This window comes from Labrus mixtus, chromosome 11, assembly GCF_963584025.1.
Source record: "Labrus mixtus chromosome 11, fLabMix1.1, whole genome shotgun sequence".
In the NCBI taxonomy this organism is placed as follows: domain Eukaryota; kingdom Metazoa; phylum Chordata; class Actinopteri; order Labriformes; family Labridae; genus Labrus; species Labrus mixtus.
This window is the reverse complement of record NC_083622.1, coordinates 16,868,449-16,885,784: the sequence shown is the minus strand read 5'-3', so window position 1 is coordinate 16,885,784 and position 17,336 is coordinate 16,868,449. Positions and strand designations below refer to the sequence as shown.

Sequence of the window (17,336 nt, the reverse complement as noted above, 5' to 3'; positions counted from 1 at the left end):
GTTAGTGCTGGCCTGGCAGTCAGGTGATTGGAGCTATAGACTTTCAGGTCTGATACCTGTCGGTCGAAATACCTCACATACCTGAGAAGTAGATAGTCTGTTTTTCTGCGTCACATGAATGGTACCAAATATCAGCAAGGTTTGCATTATGAACGGTGCATACAGGTTATGGTTTATTCAGGTGTCAATGCGAGAATGTGAACAAGAGATGACTGAGCCAAATATTTCTTGATAAAGACATAATTGCTGAACCTCTGTCTTTATTACATAAAACTGTGCAATAGTAAAATACCAAATCAATAGTAAGGATTATGTTTACACAGTGACATTGGGAAACAACTCTCATGGTGAATCATGGGAAGCAATGCCGCTGGATGAAGTAAAGTTCGTTTTAATTCCAGCAGATGGGGCACTTCTCAAACAACTTTCAGCTCTCCTTTCCATTTAGACTCCTGTTGATGGTTTTGGTCTCTGTGCCTGGACTCAGTGGGCCTTAAAGCTAAGCCATTGTCTTATCACATACTCGGTCAACACAGAGCTGTATAATATAGATTATTCTATTATTCTATCTATATTATCTATCTATAAATCACTTTTAAAAACACATTTTTATCGTAAGGCCTTCTTATAATCCTTGTTTCATCCAGGATGTTTTATTTGTTTTACTGTTAACTTTAGCCAATCTTTGTCTCGGTTGTTTCTCTTTTCTCTGTTAATTGAGTGATTGCTGCACTCTTGTTTTATTTTTCATGCTTTTAATAGGATTTTATTGTTGTGTATTTGTTGGGATTTTTTCTTTTTTCTGTAAAGCACTTTGTGACGTTGGTTTTGACAAGTGCTTTATAAATAAACTTTATTATTATTATTATTATATTATTATTATTATAAGGCTCTGGGTCAACGTGCACAGGTTATTTTGCCACCAGCGGTTTCGTTGTGCGCTCTGTTGCTAGTAGCAACAGTCCTATGCAGTTGGACCAATTAACCTTCAATTTTTCAGTGAACAAATGTCAATGACCTATGAATGACCTGGCTCAACTTTAATCTGATGAGTTCCCTACTTCATGGTTTGCCTGTTGTTGTAGTTTGAGATACTTCATTTGTAAATTGGTTTCCTTTAATATCTTGAAGACTTTTAACCAAACTAGAAACTAGCTATTTGAGGCTTTGTGTTCTTTTCACTTTTATTCGTTCACCCTGTGTGTTTCTTTATCTTTCACTGGTGGGTTCCTAATCTGGGATAGGCTGTTTACACATAAACCAGCGTAATGTTTTCAGTAACATTTGTGCCTTTTCTCAATGACAAGTAACCAAAAATAAACCTAAAATACTGATAGCAAATACAGTACAGGAAAAACAGAAATACTTTCAGCTGAAGGTCCATCAAGTAGCCTAACTAAAATAAAGTACAGACACACAGTGCAGGAGATTGGATACCTTTAGAAAATGATTGTAGGCCTACTCGATTATATTGGGTATCGGCACTAATTTAATGTATATTTCATTCTTAAACAATGTTATCAATAATACCTTGTGAACATTTAAGATCCTTTGTTTTATTTGAAATCTTGATCATCAAAGCAACAAGTAACTATAACAGTTTATGAGTTGATGTAGTGGGGTTAAAGTGTGCAGTAGAAGAATTAGAGTAAATTAAAATAAATGGAATATTTATTTCTTGGTAAACAGGAGTGGCATTTCTACATAAGTTAGACAGAAGATTAAAGGTAACAGCAGGATGTAATGTGATAGGCTAGTGTGCTGACATGAAGTTAAAAGATAGTATTTCTTGTCTGGGTATGGCTATGTTGTTTACCTTTTAATGTTTTTTATACTGTAACTTTTTTAATCACCCTCTCACTCTCTACAAGAATCTCCTTTCCATCCTCTCGCTCCGCTCTTGTCATCTCTCTCTTCTTCTTTGTCAGGAGGTAAAAAGCCACCACACTTCCCACCACCAGCAAACTTAGGGCCAGAATAACAAGTCCCAGTGATAGTAGGTGAGAGATTTCTACTCTGGACTGGTTCAGTTGGTCCCACAGCCCCACGGCTACACAGCTGAAGCCAATGATAGTCCCCCAGAAACCAAAGGCCAGCATGCAGGAACCACAGGACAGCTCAGCACCCCCCGTCACCACAGTGATGCCCGCCAACGAGACGACTCCTCCTGGTAAGGTCACTGTGTCAGATTTAGGGTCATAGGTGACAGTTGAAGTAACGTCTGATAAAGCTGATGCGTCAAGTGTCTCCATCTTGGTTGCCATTGTTGGTTTTGATTCTTTAGCAGATGATCAAACTGGTTTTAACATGCAGCTTCGTCTTCTTCCTTGTCACACCTACAACACGGCACATAGTAGTGATTAAAATCTATCCAGTTTTTTATTTCCTCTCATGTTGCTTTAAAATTGTGTTATCTTTCCAACTCGTCAGTGAGGCTATATGATACATACACTGACAGAAATCTTCACAAGTAAGAATACATGGCATTATTTTACTACAACAACATTTCCTTAAAGATGTCTAGTGTCGCATTGACACACATTTTCCAAAACAACCTGAAATATTTAACACCCTATAGTGAACTTTTTGGTTGTTTTAATTAAAGGCCATGAGGCAAATCATAACATTGTAATGTGACATAATTATGTAACATAGGTAAATAAAAAAACATTCCAAAGCTCCCTGGATTTAACTTAACTGAATTAACACACTAAGCAGTTGACTTAATTCGAGATAATAATGCATGTGTGTGTAAAACGTTTTTACTGGCCTCTCTCGTTGCATGTCTAAGATTAGATAATAACTTATGTATTGTAACTTGAGTGCAGGAAACTGTGATTAAGTCATAACATTAAGGTCAAGTATCTTCCATGCATATCTTTATCTTTTAATATATTTAAGAGGAATATGAAAGATACGTTACCTTGCTTAAACGAGAAAGTTAGACTGATAAATATGTTATTGCAAAATGAAAACACTTTATTAATATGGATTCAGAAATCCTTAAATTAAATAACATGTACAAAGTAGAGCTCTGCTTACCCCGGTGTTGAATCAGAAGCTTGGATGTCAGTGGAAATAACATTAATTGAAGGTCCTTTATTTCTTTAATTTATTCTCCAGCTCTAAGTGATGTTAGCGAACGCCTTAAAATGCTGCTGACTTTCTCTCTGCACAGTGGGTGTCCAAATGGTTGCATGGGGCTCATGTGCTGGTACTTTTATCATACATACGACACAACATGAGGCCTCACAAGATGGTGGACACAATTGCCAGGATTGTTGCCATCGTTTGTTTGTTCCTCTCTTTCCTTGTGTTCAGAAGGAAGCTCTTGTCTGTCATTACGCATCATTATAACCCATTACCAGATATTTATCTAAGAGCAACTCCCTTCCTCTTTCCCTCTCTCTTTCAGTCTTAAGTTTTGGGTTGTTTCCCACCAAGGTATTGTTTTGGCTGAGAGTGGATTTTTCTTCTTAAAAGCATTTTCCTGTTTGACATTCCCATTTCTCAGGACACATTTAGTGAGATGCATATTATTTTGTCATGGGATCTTACTCCTAAAATTTCAGGACTATTTTGGAATATGATGATGGGAGTGAGGATTAGGAGTTTGCTGCTGTTGTAGAGAACATGTTGAAAATGTCTGTTGCCATCGCAGCTCATTGGGAAATAACCACCAGTAGCCACGCACAGATGGAAAAACAGACTTTCATTACAAACTATTTCCTCATTTCCACAGTATACCTCCTACACGAATGAGTTGGCCTGACCTCCTTTGTTTATACTTAGTGAAGCAGATTTGCGGTATATATGTCAGGGCTGATGTTAAACTGGCTCCCAGGTTGAAGCTTTAACACAGGTGAGATTTATTCTGCCAGTAAATAGGCTATCGTGCTGCCAAGCCAACTGGGATGTTGCCAGTGGTTAGTCAGTGACCTAATTACAGCTTTTTAGATGTGTTGAATTATACTATTGATAAACTCTCACCTCTTACTGACTGCAAAAGCTGTATATATTTAATATATATACTGTATGTTTAGCTCTGAATGTTGCAAAGCAAAGTGATGGCTGCTCTAAAGATATTACGAGTGATTAATTGACTCTTACCCTGAGCAGCATTATTGTGCTTCAGTGCTACAGACTGTGTTCAGACTTCGACATTATATGACTCCTCACCTTCTATAACAAGTAGAAAGCATTTCCAAAGGGACGACAAATCCTTGCTTGCCCTAGCTCTAGCAATTAGTCGAGTCCAGGGTATAGGTCATATGTCAGGGATTCTTTTGTGGAGAGGAGGGGCTAATTCTATTGGGCATTCACAGGATGAAGATGATGGTAATTGGCTAAGTGTTGGATTGGGTGGGACAGGGCGGGGCGTTAGTAATCCAATAGATGGACTCACTGAGCATATTTATGGAACAAAGCAAATCCTGATGCACAAATAACACACAAATGATCATTTTACAGTGTAATAAGCAGCATATGAATTCCAATAATGCTGGTTACCTATATGCCTTGTCCTTCTTCTCTCACCATACTTATCTTTGTGCGCATATATTACACAAACTCTGCATATTCCTTTTCCTGCATGCAAAGTCTAAAACAACAGTTAAGACAATCAAGATAATACTTTAAGTCAAGCAGACACAAAGACCTGCCTCATGACTTAAATGTGTCAGCCAAAGTGTCATGAAGGTAATTTGATGTGCTGATTACTGGAAGGTGATGGGGGGTGACAATGTGGATACTAAAAAACAGAAAAAGAACCAAAGGCTCAGGACTACAGTACATGGAAAAGACAAATCATGACCGTGCATGTTCATATGAGTCAGAAAGAGACAACACTCTTTTAAGTATTAACTCTAACCTGGGACCAAAAAAGAATTGGGCAGTAAAACATCACTGTGAAAGAAAAGAGGCAATATTACAGCTGAGGTTGGACAGGATGGAGGTCATGCAACAAGAAGGCCTGCAAAGATGATGCAAAGGGACATACTGTAGGTGGGATTGAAGGTGGAGGTGGGTGGGAGAAGGGAGTTAAACTGCCTGGACAGATGGTAAACTGGAATTAGATGTCAGTGGTCACCTAAACCCATTGAAAGGCCAGCACAGAAATAGCAGTTGTGCTGGTGGAGAAGCTGGTTTTTAAAAGCCACCTGTAGATATGTTTACACAAAACATTTCTACTTATCTGTTGACTTATCATTTCTTATGACTGTTGGACTCAAATACGTCTCAATAAGATTAAAAGGTGAACTCAAATAAAACAGTGAAATGCACTGAGCCCAGGTTGACAGATAAGTATTGAGTTATGAAGTCATTAAAAAATACACCTCCACAAAGCACAATCATGTTAATAATTTAACAGAGGTATTTTTTTGCGGTAATTGATTCAGCACTGTCATTTTTGAGAACTTTCAAGTCTTCAAGACCCAATAGAGGAAATTAGTATCCGGGGGTTCATTTTAGTCTAAAGCTCAGCCACCTTAAATCCCGCATTAACAGAATTATCTCGGTCATCCTTGGTAGGAGTGTGTTTTCCCCTGCCCTCCTTATCCGTCACTGTCTTACTGTCGAGACTCAATCCTCCAGCAATCGCCTGCCCTCTCAACACACAGGTAAGCTTTGCTGACATTTTTCATCATCCTGACAGTGTCATTTACTTCGCAATATCAACTCATTGTCATAATTGAACTCTACAGTATTGGCAGTTTTTTCTTTCTCAATCACTTGCAGCTTACTCTCCAGCATCCACAAACAGGAGAGCTCAAGCTGAGGAACAAAACATTTTGATCGCAGAAGAAGCGCAGGTGGCAAAAGAGAAGATAACAACTCAGGTGGCAAAGATTTGCCAGTGAGTTTGTCGGAACTGACATACTGCTAAAACACTTAAAGCAACTACAATGGGGAATTCCACCAGTAGCGCACTATCAAAGGAGATCCTGGAGGACCTGAAGCTCAGCACCAAATTCACTGAGAATGAGATCAGCCAGTGGTACGAGAACTTTCAGAAGCAGTGCCCGACAGGCCGCATATCACCCGAAGAGTTTGAGCAGATTTACACACGTTTCTTTCCTGAGAGCGATGCCAAGAGCTACGCTCGACATGTGTTTCGCTCCTTCGACACCAACGACGACGGCACATTGGACTTCAAGGAGTACATCATTGCGCTGCACATGACCTCCACCGGGAAGACGACCCGGAAACTGGAGTGGGCCTTCTCGCTGTTTGATGTCGACAAGAACGGATACATCAACAAGACAGAGGTGACGGAGATCTGCCAGGTGAGGGTGATGCATGTATCATGTTGAAGACTACAGAGATAATAATGAAAGGATGAGACGGGCAGTTAATGGTATCCAATATAATGTGATTATTTATCATGTTCTAAACATTCTGGTTCCTCAGATAAAGATAATCATTTGTAAGCATTGCTCTTCTCTTTTGGAGATGTTTATCAAAATAGGTTGACAAGGTGCAGTAAAGACAGACATGCTAATTTGATAGTTAGGTTCTTCTTTTGCTCCTGCAGTATAATCATTTGGTGTCAGGGATTCAGGCTGTACTGCTACTAAAAGTCATCAGGGAAAAGATGTATTCTAAGCTGTCAAAGCTTTAACAGAAAACAAACTGAGTAATAGGATTGCTTGACTTCACCAATCCAATCCAATTGTGCCTCAGTTAGTGTTACTTTTCTCGTTGGAGATGTGACTCCAGGGTTTTTTTTTTTTTTAAACATTTTTGAGTATTGTTGGTTGTTGTACTGCACAACATTGTTGGGTTTGCACACTCACTTATTTGTCCCTTATAATATAGCTGCCTTTTATTGTAAAGTGGTGGTCCCTCTAATGTTATGTAGGTCTTAATACCCAATTGGTGGCTCAATTAGCAGTTCTGTATGAGCCTTGACGTCCTGATAATCTCTGTGATAACAGGTTTAGCTCTGAGACAATACAGGTAGTCACACTCTTCAGTTAGACTGCTCTCATATTCTCTGTCAGTAGAAACACTGCAGATAATTCAGTCCAATCCATGTTTTCTTTATCATCCATGTGGCTAACTCTTCCGAATGGAGTTTATTTATATTATTAGCTTTCTAATTGTGGTGGTCCACTGTTTTAATATAATAATCAAAACTCAGTCTGATGTAGGTTCTAAAGTGTCTTATCTTCTGTTTGATGATAGATGAAATTGTAATGTAAGAATGGACCCGCTCAGCATTCAGCTGGAACTGTAATGGGATTTAAATCCTGGCCAACTGGTCTCTGGTCATATCCACTATGTTTACAGTCACTGTGCAAAGTGGCATTCATTTGAAAGCAAAAAGGTCACAAACACACGTCTAAATCAGAGTCAGTGGAGAGGAAGGCAGGCAGAAACAGATATTCTATATATAGAAAACATCATTACATCATTTTTACAGAAACATCATTTAATGATATCTGTTTTCATGTGTAGGTTTGAGATGGGATAAAAGTTAGTGAGAAAGGCAGGCTGCTTATAAATTAAGTTGAGTATGCTTTTCTGATAACCTTGATTATTTAAGGGAGGATATCAAACAAATAATTGTTTTTTTGATGTATTTGTAACTATTTGTCATCTCAAAGAGACACCACAAGAGAGCAGAGGAAGGCCAAGATGGAGGGAGAGTGCAGGCAGGCAGGGAGGGAAAGAGAAGCCATCTTGGTGTTTGGCCTGTGGCCTGAGTCTTGGCACTAATCCATGTTAATCTAGGTGTCTTAAATGTGGGAGATGAGTGTGTCCTCTCTAAGTGGGACACACACTTAAAATCCTGAACCCAAAGTGCACAGTCATTTACAATCTGCTTGAATCCAAGTGGCCCATTGAAGATCAACTCTCTCTGAAAAATGGCACACAGGCCGGATGTGCAGCTGCAGGCTTCTGAATTATTCATTTTGACACAACCTGACCTGTGCATCTTTAATTTAGATATTTTTTAATGCTAATATATTATATATATGTTGTGTTGACCAAGCACTCAAGGATTGCTCTTGTGGCTGCATTTGGTTGGCAGATCTACTGTCATATGGGGATTGCAGGGTAAAGTTTGTATGTTAGATTTAACTGTAGGTTACCACTACTGATCCTGATTTAGCTTTGTTTTTGTTTGATTTTCAGCCAAATTGCACCAAGTATACCAGATGTAATATGTGAGGTAGTTGGTGCAAGTACTGTCTTTTTTGCAAAAGAAGGTCCATCAACATCAACTATGCACAAAACACTAATTAACTTGAAATATAGTGTCTTATTCACATGAAGAAAATTAGCTGTTAGCTTACTCAATTGTCCTAAAGGCTAAATGCTACTTTGTATGATCACATTTGTTTTTACCTGCTGTGCTGTATGTTCCATACATTAGTTGTGTAACAGAAATGGGGCTGCTTTATCAACGATCTTATACCCAACCCCCCCCCCCTCAGGCCATATTTAAGCTGATCCCCAAGGAGGAGCAAATCAAGTTACCGGAGGATGAGAACACACCCGAGAAGAGAGCCAACAAGCTGTGGTCCTACTTCGAAAAGAAAGACAACGGTGAGAGAGAACGCACACATGGCACACGTGTGTGTACAGTATATGTTGCATCCTGCCGTGCATGGCAGAGCATTCTTACCCCTATGGACTTATGTTGAGGGGAAGATAAAGTCAGTATAAGCTCTTACTACCTTTCCCCAGCAGCTGCTCCTACATCCTTCAGCAAAGATTATATGCTACAATCAGCTGTTTTGGCTTAATAGCAACACAAGCGGTAAATCCACCTGGAGCAACATCCCCAGTTACCGCATCGCTTTGTGTCGTGCAAGCTTTATTATGTATGTAGTGAAACCTTAGGTGACTCCTCTGCATTGCATACCACTCTCACATAGCACACCCACACAGGAAATAAGAGGAGATTTCTTAGATAAGTCATTATTCAACTACATCTTATATATATGGCTTGTTTACTATTTTCAGTTCCTAGTGTAACGTCTCTTCTTTATTTTCCCTCACAGAGCGACTGGCTGAAGGAGAGTTCATCAAAGGAGTGATTGAAAACGAAAATGCAATGCGACTCATTCACTACGAACCAGTCAAACAATAAAGTCAATCCTGTTTTATCCCCCTCTTCTTCTTTTTCTCTCGTTAGGCTGTTTCCTTTCTCTTAAGCCGCTGTTTTCTCCTCTTTCCCTTCTTCCTCTTTAATCCACTCAACCCCTCTGTGTAAATACTCGTTTCTGCAGTGTCTTGGTCGCAACTAACGTTTCAGTAAGTTTCGTTCCTGTCATGTTATTGTTTAACTAATGTTTGTCAATGACTTTATATCAAATAGATGCTAAGAGAGGCTAGTCATAGCGTAGTGTTTTAACTGGTCCAGCTAAAGAAGAGTAATGGTGTCTATATTGGGGCAATACATAAACTATATGTATCTGGAGTTTTTATGATAAATATTGTCTTATTAACTACATTTGGAATGATTAAAATGAATTTGGGCTCTGAAGGAACAAACAGTTTGACAGTTTGACAAGTATTAAACAGCTTGTTAGGGTTTTTTACAGAAACTTGACATTTCATAATAGAGAAGTAGCTGGAAAGTGTTGAACTTTATTCACTTTACAATAAATAAAAGGATTTCTCATACATCTGCGCTTTGAAAATCCATTTATTTATCTTTCCCCACATAACAATGGACGTGCCTATGACCATGAAACGTTTCAAATAATATCACGCCGTCAGTTGACAAAAATTGCTGCTGTTGGTCTTAATGTTCTTAATGTTTCAGTTTTATTTATCCCTGACAATAAATCCAGGATTATCCCAAATGTATAACCTATGTACAGTACGGTGAATGTCGATATCTCTTTGGCTTTATATATTATTGAATGTGTAAGTTCACATTCATCAGAGTAAATACCAGGCTGTGATATCCATTTTGGAATAATTCTGTTCCTTAAACTGTAATGTTTCACAGTGCAGCTTCTTTGAATGTACAGTCTTTGGATGCGCTCCTTGCCCCCCCCCCCCCACCCTCCAACCCCATCCCTTAACATGCCTACAGTCTCTCCTCACCCTTATTCCTACTCTGACCCATCCAACTCGGGATTACTGGTTTACACATAATCTTCTGTTCAACATCAGAGAGCAGACTTTTCAAAATCTCTGTAATCTTTCTTTCCCGATGTGTCTATCTTACGGGAGAGGCTGTTTGATGAAGATCAGGCAGTACATGAATTGAATTGAAATGCTGTCACTGTCAGAATTTTGACACACGAGAGACAAGATTTTGATAAACGAAACATGCTGATTGTTTCGCTAAAATTAACGAGAACATAATTAATTTTTGCTCTAATGGGGTCGGCTGTTCAGGCAGAAACATCCATCTCATCAATGCAAGAAAACAATAGAAAGAGATAACATTGCATGTTTAAACATAAATAATACAATTATATTAAGGTTTATAATAATTAACACAAAGAGATTATTACTTAAAACCATGAGGCACTGAGAAATACCCAGACGACACGCAGTCTTGCATGTCAGTGTGACCTCTACATATATTGTAGTCTTTAGATTTTGGCCTTCCGGTTCAGTAAGTTTCTCCCAAGTTCTGTGAAAGTCCAGTCATTGAGAGTCAAAGAAAAGAAGAAAAATATATTTTTCCTCACACTGAACATCATCCAGCAAGGTTCTTTCACTTTTTCTGGTTTATGGATATAAATGATCCTCTAGCAGGGTGAATCAACCCGGTCCATGGCATCCTCCATCTCATCCATCTCCCTCTCACAGTCTTCACACCCGTCTGGCCCACAACCTCCCACCAAAACCAGCGTTGGTACGTCCCCATTTCCCACTCCGACCACGCTGCCATTCGGGGCCCAAGCTACGTCGATCATGCCCTCTGGGCACTGCAATAGGCCGCTTACTGAGTAGAGCCCTCCTCCTGTAACGACCTCATCATAAGCCGGAGCATGAGTGGCGGCTCTTGCTTCCTCCAAACGCAGCCTCTGTCTTCGTCGAAGCTCGATGATAGTCTTTGTGTAGGAGTTGAGTGTGACCACAGCAGCACCCATACAGCAGCTGAAAGACACCCAGGCCAGACTAGGTGCAGAGAAGACATGTCATTATAGCTTTTGTATTACAACTATTGCATGTGTATACTTGTAAATTACAGGTTTGTTTGCTCTTCGTCGCCAAAGAGGAGCCACGTACGCAAATGACCAGCCGTAGTCCCAGGACTGAGGTCTCCAGTCTTTGGGTCCCACAATGACAGTCATCTGAAATACTGTGGTGAACATCATGTGGGCCACCATCCCAAGAAGACCTGCAGGGATGATACAACAAATAAAACATAGAATAAGTCAAGAAAAAACTGATTAATAGACTATAAGATAATTATATTAGGCAATATGTGGTCACGTTAAAGTCTATAATTGAAGGGCAAGCCAATTCTCACCTGATAACACAGTACAGATCGCTGCATATGCATTGATTTTAAGCGAGTGCATCTCTTTATGGGAACACAAGACTTCGAGCCACATCAGCAAGAAGCCCATCCCAAGCAGGCCGATGTATGTAAACTCTGAAACAACTGAGAGCCAGAGCACACCTGCAAGATATGAAGTAAAAAATAAAAAACTGAAACACACATTTATTAACACACACGTGACTGCACATAAAAACAGGTAAAGTAGCCAAAAACAACTCTTCAATGGTTTTTGACTCACACACTATTCACCTTGTGTCTCTCCTGGTGTTAGATCTATAAAACTTCGACATTTCTCCCCTGCAAACAAAATGTTCAGGAAAATGAAGAGTAAAAACGATGTTCGTCAGGTTTTGAAAAGGACCTTAAAATGTGTTAAAACACAGATATACAAGTGTAGCTAATACTTTGTGCATGTGCGAGTGTGCTTTGTGGAATCACCGTCATTGTGTTTCTCACAGCTTTCCCAGAAACCAGTGTGGAAGTATCTGAAAGCAAACTTGTCTTCTCCTGTCTCCCAGATGTAGTGGACCGCGTTGGCCAGCTGCCTCTGTCTGATCTTGGCCAGCTCATCCCTCCTGGCAGGAGACAGGGTGCGGTTGAAGGGGTTCTGAGTGGGACTCTCTGTTTGACAATAAGAGAACCACATTAGGTACATATATGTGCCTTAATCCTGATATGGGTAATGGATTTGGTAGCATGACATTGTTTTCCACCACTTTAGACACAAAAACTCCAATGCATTCATGCTCACAAACATATTTAACATTTGAACCAATTAAGACTTGCATTTCTTTGTAGCGTGCAAGCAAAACCATGTGCACAGGAGTATTGCCGTGAAAAGGCGAGACCAGATACAAAGAAACAACTGATTTACTCTGAAAATAATTAAAACACAAACGTACAACATGTGCATGAACAAGCAGTCACGGAAACAAATGGAAGTGCAAATAAACAGAAGTAGAATTCTGTGCATGTGTATGCACATGGATGATCTATAAAGCCAATTATGATCCCTAACATGGGTCTGATATTTAACAAAGATTGTTGGCAAACATAGACATGATGGATTCTTTGATATTTTTAAACCTTGAAAAATGAATGCTTTTTAAAGACAGGGGTAAATTTTATTTTTTTAAAGTGCATTTTGCAAACAGGTTTGAGTTAAGGAGAAATGCTGGAGCTCCAGTATGACCTTTAAAAAGCATTCTGGGATACAAATCACTGCGAATAAAACATGTGCAGGTCTGTCCTCAATAGTGATATGCTTCTGTTCAGATTCAGGGTTGTCAGGCAACCACCTTCTCTTCCCATTTACGTAATTTTTATGTAAAACTGTGGAGTAATATCTGCCACAGTAAAGTTGGATATTTCTATACAAGGACTTAAAGTACACGAGGGGATCAAAGATGTGTCCTTTATGCAGGAAGAGCTGTTAATGTCAGTGTAGATTAAACGTATCTGTTGACAAATTAAAAAGCATACAGCAGGCAGTGTAAACCTCCCCTCGGTGGGGGAATAAACCTTTGGTAGCTATACTCTCACACTCCAGAGATTAGCACTGAGCCAAAATTAAGTACACTGTGGTCCGAAAGGTATGGGCAAAAAGAGATTATAAAAACACTGAAACCAAGGACAATCAGTTTGTAACAGGTGGAGAAGCATGTCATATTATCCGGTCAGATTATTTTGAGGTATTGGTTCAAAAGTCAAGGCCAAAACTCTGGGATAAGTCAGAAAGCTGCATTTTAAATCTTTACACCATTTGAAGTGATTTATATCAATAAAACAATACTATCCCTTCTGTCAGGACCTATAACGTGAGCTTGGAGTAACCTCAGTTTGTCTCGAGGCCTTGAACAATTTAAGGTAGAATATTAGCAACTTTTAACATGGACCATACATCTCATATTTTTGGGGCCTAAATTACTTATTGGTACAAAACATTTCGGAATTGCTCCACTAGATTGCTTCAGTCAGCAGCAGTGAGACCTGTATGGCATCATGTTTTTTGTGGGGCGGCTGAGGTAGAGTGGGTAGTCTCTTAGCCAGAAGGTTGGGTGTTCGATCCCCAGCTACTGCAGCCACATGTCCGATGTTTTCTTTCTTTTTCTTTCTTCAGTGTGAATGGGATTAGCTAATACTAATGGATACTTAACACAGCAGCCTCTGCCATCAGGGTGTGAATGTGTAGGTGTGACATTCAATTTGTTAGAGTATTTTTGTACCTTAGGAGTTTTGAATTCATATAGTTTACAACTGTGACATATGAACATGTTGCCACAGATATCAGTCAGCAAGACACTTTTTTGGTGTAGCTGTTTATATGCTCACTATGGCTTTATCCACCTGTTCTTAGCAGACAAAGGGACAGCTTTAAACCAAATTATTATTAATATTCAGACACACCCCTACTGACTCAATTAGATAAAACAAAGTTTAGTTTATGTTCTCATTCAAGTTTAGAATTTTCTATTTATACAACTGCATAAATGTCTTTCGCACAAATATACAGCATGTATGAACAACACAGGACATCTTTGTACTATTATTCCACTAAATGTATCTCACTATGATCTAAGGTTACAATTTTATGTACTTTGTTGTTATTTGCATACTTATACTAATACAATACTAATATATTCAATGTTAGCTAGAAAACAAAGCTTTTAGAGCTAAATCTCAAAACTCCATGTAACACCTGGTTTGGAGGTACTAACACCTAACACATATGCTCCTGAGTTTTTATCAAAGCATGCTGTTCATTCTCAAATTTAGTTGAAAACTATCAGAAACTTTCTGCCCCCTCTGTGTTTATAAGTGTGGAGCTGAAGTACAGAAGTTTAGAAACATTAAAGGAAACAAGTCAGCAGCAGAAATCACAAAATAACCCTCAAACATCTTGGTAAGATGAAAGACAATGAAATATCTCTGTACCTGTGGTGTAAGGCTCACTGTTGTTCTGACCACAGTTCTTCATTTTGACAGGCGACAGGCAGAGGGGCTTCACCACCTTGTGGGTGCCCTCACACCAATACGAGGTGCAGAGAGCCAGGATGGAGAGAGCCAGAGCCAGAGTGGTCAAGGTCAGGGAGAGCAGGGAGCGAGAGCGACGGGACATACCCTCCAGCATGGCCACGCAGGGAATGGGGGAGGCCAGAGAGAGAGGGAGAGAGGAAAAGGTGAAACAAAGAGAGGGGCAAACAGCACGTGGGGACAGGACAAACAGGACAGAAGGTAGGAGAGCCGTCACAGATGGAGCCGAGAGGGCAGAACAGATGCTTTGGGGAGGTTTTAAGGGGCGATGAGCTGCCAGGTTTAAAAAGAAAACAAAGATAAATGTGATGTAATAGTGAGGGATGAAGATGACTAAACACAGATGACGAAGCAATACTGTAATGCAGCGCGACAGAGATAAAGAGAGGGAGAAAAGGGGGAGAGAGTGGGATGAGATGCTCTGAAGTTGATACACGTGGGAAAGGAAGGACAGATGGGAGGAGAAAATAACAAAAAAGGGGGATTTAGGTGGACGATGGTTTACACTGGGAGAGAAAAGTGGGATGCAAGGACATAACAGTATGCAGGCCAATCAGCATTAGCATGATACCCTGCTATGATCCCTATGGTGAAAGATGTGGCCAAACATCACCTATAGGCCCTCTTGTGTGCACGTTTTAGAGCAGTGTGGCCACACTGAAGCAGCATATGGTCATTTAAATGAACTGGAATTTATCCATTTAAGTTGTACATCTAAAGAGGGGATAGAGGACATTCTTAAATTCATTACCTGACTATTGAATAGGGCACAAAAAGGACAAAACTAGAGCGTCCATTTGTCTACAAGAGTCTCAAAACTTCCTGAGGTTACAGAAGTCCTCCAGCTGTGTTTACAAAGGGGTTGTATGGAAATGGAAATGTTGCATACAATGCTATGAGCTAAGATAATAACTCCATGCTTCCTGATTAACACACTCAGGCCTGACCCTTCTGCGCATCATGAGCTCAAATGCTGGACCCTCTGCAAGAGACAAGACGGAGAGGGGAGCAAAACAAGAGATTATTTTTATGATGAAATAATGGATAAAACCACAGGTCTAAATGGATTTTTGTGCACGTAATCCCTGATAGTCTGTTCTAATCTGTTTGTATTAGGTGTGATTTAGTCTTAAATTACATTCTGACCATGTGTGCTGTCTGTCTCTTTCTCTCTTTCAGGCAGGGTCAGCTGACAACCCCTGAGATACAACAGAGCTTTAGTAAAAAAACAAGAGAAACTAGCACAATCCCTAATCTGCATGAGAAGAGATCCCTGGTGGATGAATAATAATGACAAAAACACATTCAGAAACAACTTTGACATGAAGGGACTGAATAAGACCTAATAACTGCTCAGAGGGAAACCACTGTTGCTGCATAAGGTCAACAGTATCGTAGCAAAAGTCAGTAATCTGTTTTGACTTTTCCATTTCTGTACGGAGATGTTTCACTGCATCTTTAAATCAGATTTTAAAAAAAACAAATGTACTGCATCCTACATATTCTCTCCAGAACATATCTCTACAGCCTCTAGATTTTACCCTCTTATTTCTCTGTGATACCATATTGAACACAGACAAACAGTGTCAGCGATGGGTTTGCAGCAGTCCACAGAATAAACATGTTAATGTGACACATGAACCCCCAAAATGATAAACTGTTCACAGATTTCTGAGATCAAATCTATTTTGTTTCAGATGCATCAGTATTTTGCACATCTTGAAAAATAAATAGAAGTTCATTCAAAGTCGACATACATCATTCAACCCGCAGTCATTTGCAAAACTATTTGAAGGCTGTGTGTTTAATGTATGAAAAAACTCAGTGAAGCAAATTAAATGTGTTCAATTCAAGGCTGAATGTAAGGTTATCTTGATGTAACATCTAGTTTATACAATTAGGGAAATAGTGAAAAATATCTTCCAGGTAAACCCTAAATAAAATATATTTTATTGGAATATTGGTCCAAAACAAACTGATCAGTTTATTATCATAAATGGCAACTACAGTGGCACTCTGTAGGATCAATTTGGATATTAAGTTTTCCTAAGTTAAATGATTCATCTAAGTTGAAATATGTTGCAGCGTCTGTTGAATGAATTTTGAGCTTGAGTTATTTTTTTTTAAATGTTGTTGGCAGTTACCTGCTAGAGTTCTTTTCCTTGTCCCTTGTTGTACCTCAGGTCAAACACGAGGTAACTGCGACAGTCGTACAACACTTTTCTCTTTCTCCTTCAATCCTCTGTTATCTCTGCCTTCTCCCAAGAGCCCTTAATCAAAAAGCTCCTTAGGAACTTGATTTTAGTTTCTCCATCTTGAGCCTCCGTGTCACTCCCCTCTTCATCTTTCCCCTCTGTCTCTGTCAGCAGAACACCTCCTCCAGGACGAGCGTCAGTGATCCTTACCTCCACAGCCGCACTCCCTCATTTATCCCCACGTCCAGTAGTTAGACGGAGATACTCGACCGATGGAGCGGGTGGGTGTCTGTCTCCACACCACTCTGGACTCTGTTTTCTGTCTTTCTTGGGAATTTATGTCACAAACCCATCCTGAATCGTGTAATCCCTCTAAGTCCATCTGTTCTTGCACTGCCTCCTCTCTTCCAGTGTCTGTATCTTTTTAAAGGTGCTTCCTTCTCAACCCACCCAAAAACAAAACCTTCCATTTACCACCACTTTCCACTCCTCCCTCTCACTAATTTGCCATTATTAGTTATTGAATAAACACACTTAGAGGGTGGATAAAAGTGTGAACAAATATAAATCCTCCCCCTCTCGCAAGGATTTGGCTTTGCACCCGCGCTGCATAAAGCCAAATC

General features: G+C 39.7%; 3 protein-coding genes across 4 annotated transcripts; 1 reads left to right on the top strand and 2 right to left on the bottom strand.

Annotated features, from left to right (window-relative positions):
- Positions 1 to 585: 585 nt before the first annotated feature.
- On the bottom strand, positions 586 to 3,313 carry LOC132983822 (transmembrane protein 100-like). The gene is made up of 2 exons (XM_061050321.1): positions 3,043 to 3,313; positions 586 to 2,336 (listed from the first exon to the last, which is right to left on the bottom strand). Exon 2 carries the CDS (start codon positions 2,262 to 2,264, stop codon positions 1,830 to 1,832), a length of 435 nt encoding a protein of 144 aa, XP_060906304.1. The 5' UTR covers positions 2,265 to 2,336; positions 3,043 to 3,313; the 3' UTR covers positions 586 to 1,829.
- rcvrn2 (recoverin 2) lies at positions 2,056 to 9,119 on the top strand. Of its 2 annotated transcripts, XM_061050319.1 has the most exons (5): positions 2,056 to 2,170; positions 5,533 to 5,621; positions 5,752 to 6,287; positions 8,445 to 8,556; positions 9,015 to 9,119. In XM_061050319.1, the coding sequence occupies exons 3-5, from the start codon at positions 5,907 to 5,909 to the stop codon at positions 9,101 to 9,103; spliced, it is 582 nt and encodes a 193-aa protein (XP_060906302.1). In that variant the 5' UTR covers positions 2,056 to 2,170; positions 5,533 to 5,621; positions 5,752 to 5,906; the 3' UTR covers positions 9,104 to 9,119. The 2 variants fall into 2 exon arrangements, with proteins under 2 accessions (XP_060906302.1, XP_060906301.1); XM_061050318.1 differs by lacking the exons at positions 2,056 to 2,170; positions 5,533 to 5,621 and having other exon boundaries at positions 5,648 to 6,287.
- A 1,163-nt stretch (positions 9,120 to 10,282) lies between these two features.
- Positions 10,283 to 17,324, bottom strand: si:ch211-149k23.9 (germ cell-specific gene 1-like protein). Its single transcript, XM_061050315.1, has 7 exons — positions 16,663 to 17,324; positions 14,420 to 15,500; positions 11,924 to 12,106; positions 11,735 to 11,782; positions 11,453 to 11,605; positions 11,209 to 11,320; positions 10,283 to 11,097 (listed from the first exon to the last, which is right to left on the bottom strand). The coding sequence occupies exons 2-7, from the start codon at positions 14,613 to 14,615 to the stop codon at positions 10,725 to 10,727; spliced, it is 1,065 nt and encodes a 354-aa protein (XP_060906298.1). The 5' UTR covers positions 14,616 to 15,500; positions 16,663 to 17,324; the 3' UTR covers positions 10,283 to 10,724.
- Between the last annotated feature and the right edge of the window lie 12 nt (positions 17,325 to 17,336).

What these genes read in the sequence shown, in the direction of transcription:
- LOC132983822 (XM_061050321.1), bottom strand. Translation starts at nt 2,264, where the DNA reads ATGGCAACCAAGATGGAGACACTTGACGCATCAGCTTTATCAGACGTT.
- rcvrn2 (XM_061050319.1), top strand. Translation starts at nt 5,907, where the DNA reads ATGGGGAATTCCACCAGTAGCGCACTATCAAAGGAGATCCTGGAGGAC. An exon ending in AGGTGACGGAGATCTGCCAG is followed by an intron (nt 6,288 to 8,444) that starts GTGAGGGTGATG and finishes CCCCCCCCTCAG; the next exon opens with GCCATATTTAAGCTGATCCC. An exon ending in CTTCGAAAAGAAAGACAACG is followed by an intron (nt 8,557 to 9,014) that starts GTGAGAGAGAAC and finishes TTTCCCTCACAG; the next exon opens with AGCGACTGGCTGAAGGAGAG.
- si:ch211-149k23.9 (XM_061050315.1), bottom strand. Translation starts at nt 14,615, where the DNA reads ATGCTGGAGGGTATGTCCCGTCGCTCTCGCTCCCTGCTCTCCCTGACC. An exon ending in CAGTGAGCCTTACACCACAG is followed by an intron (nt 12,107 to 14,419) that starts GTACAGAGATAT and finishes ATTGTCAAACAG; the next exon opens with AGAGTCCCACTCAGAACCCC. An exon ending in GACTACGGCTGGTCATTTGC is followed by an intron (nt 11,098 to 11,208) that starts GTACGTGGCTCC and finishes CTCTGCACCTAG; the next exon opens with TCTGGCCTGGGTGTCTTTCA.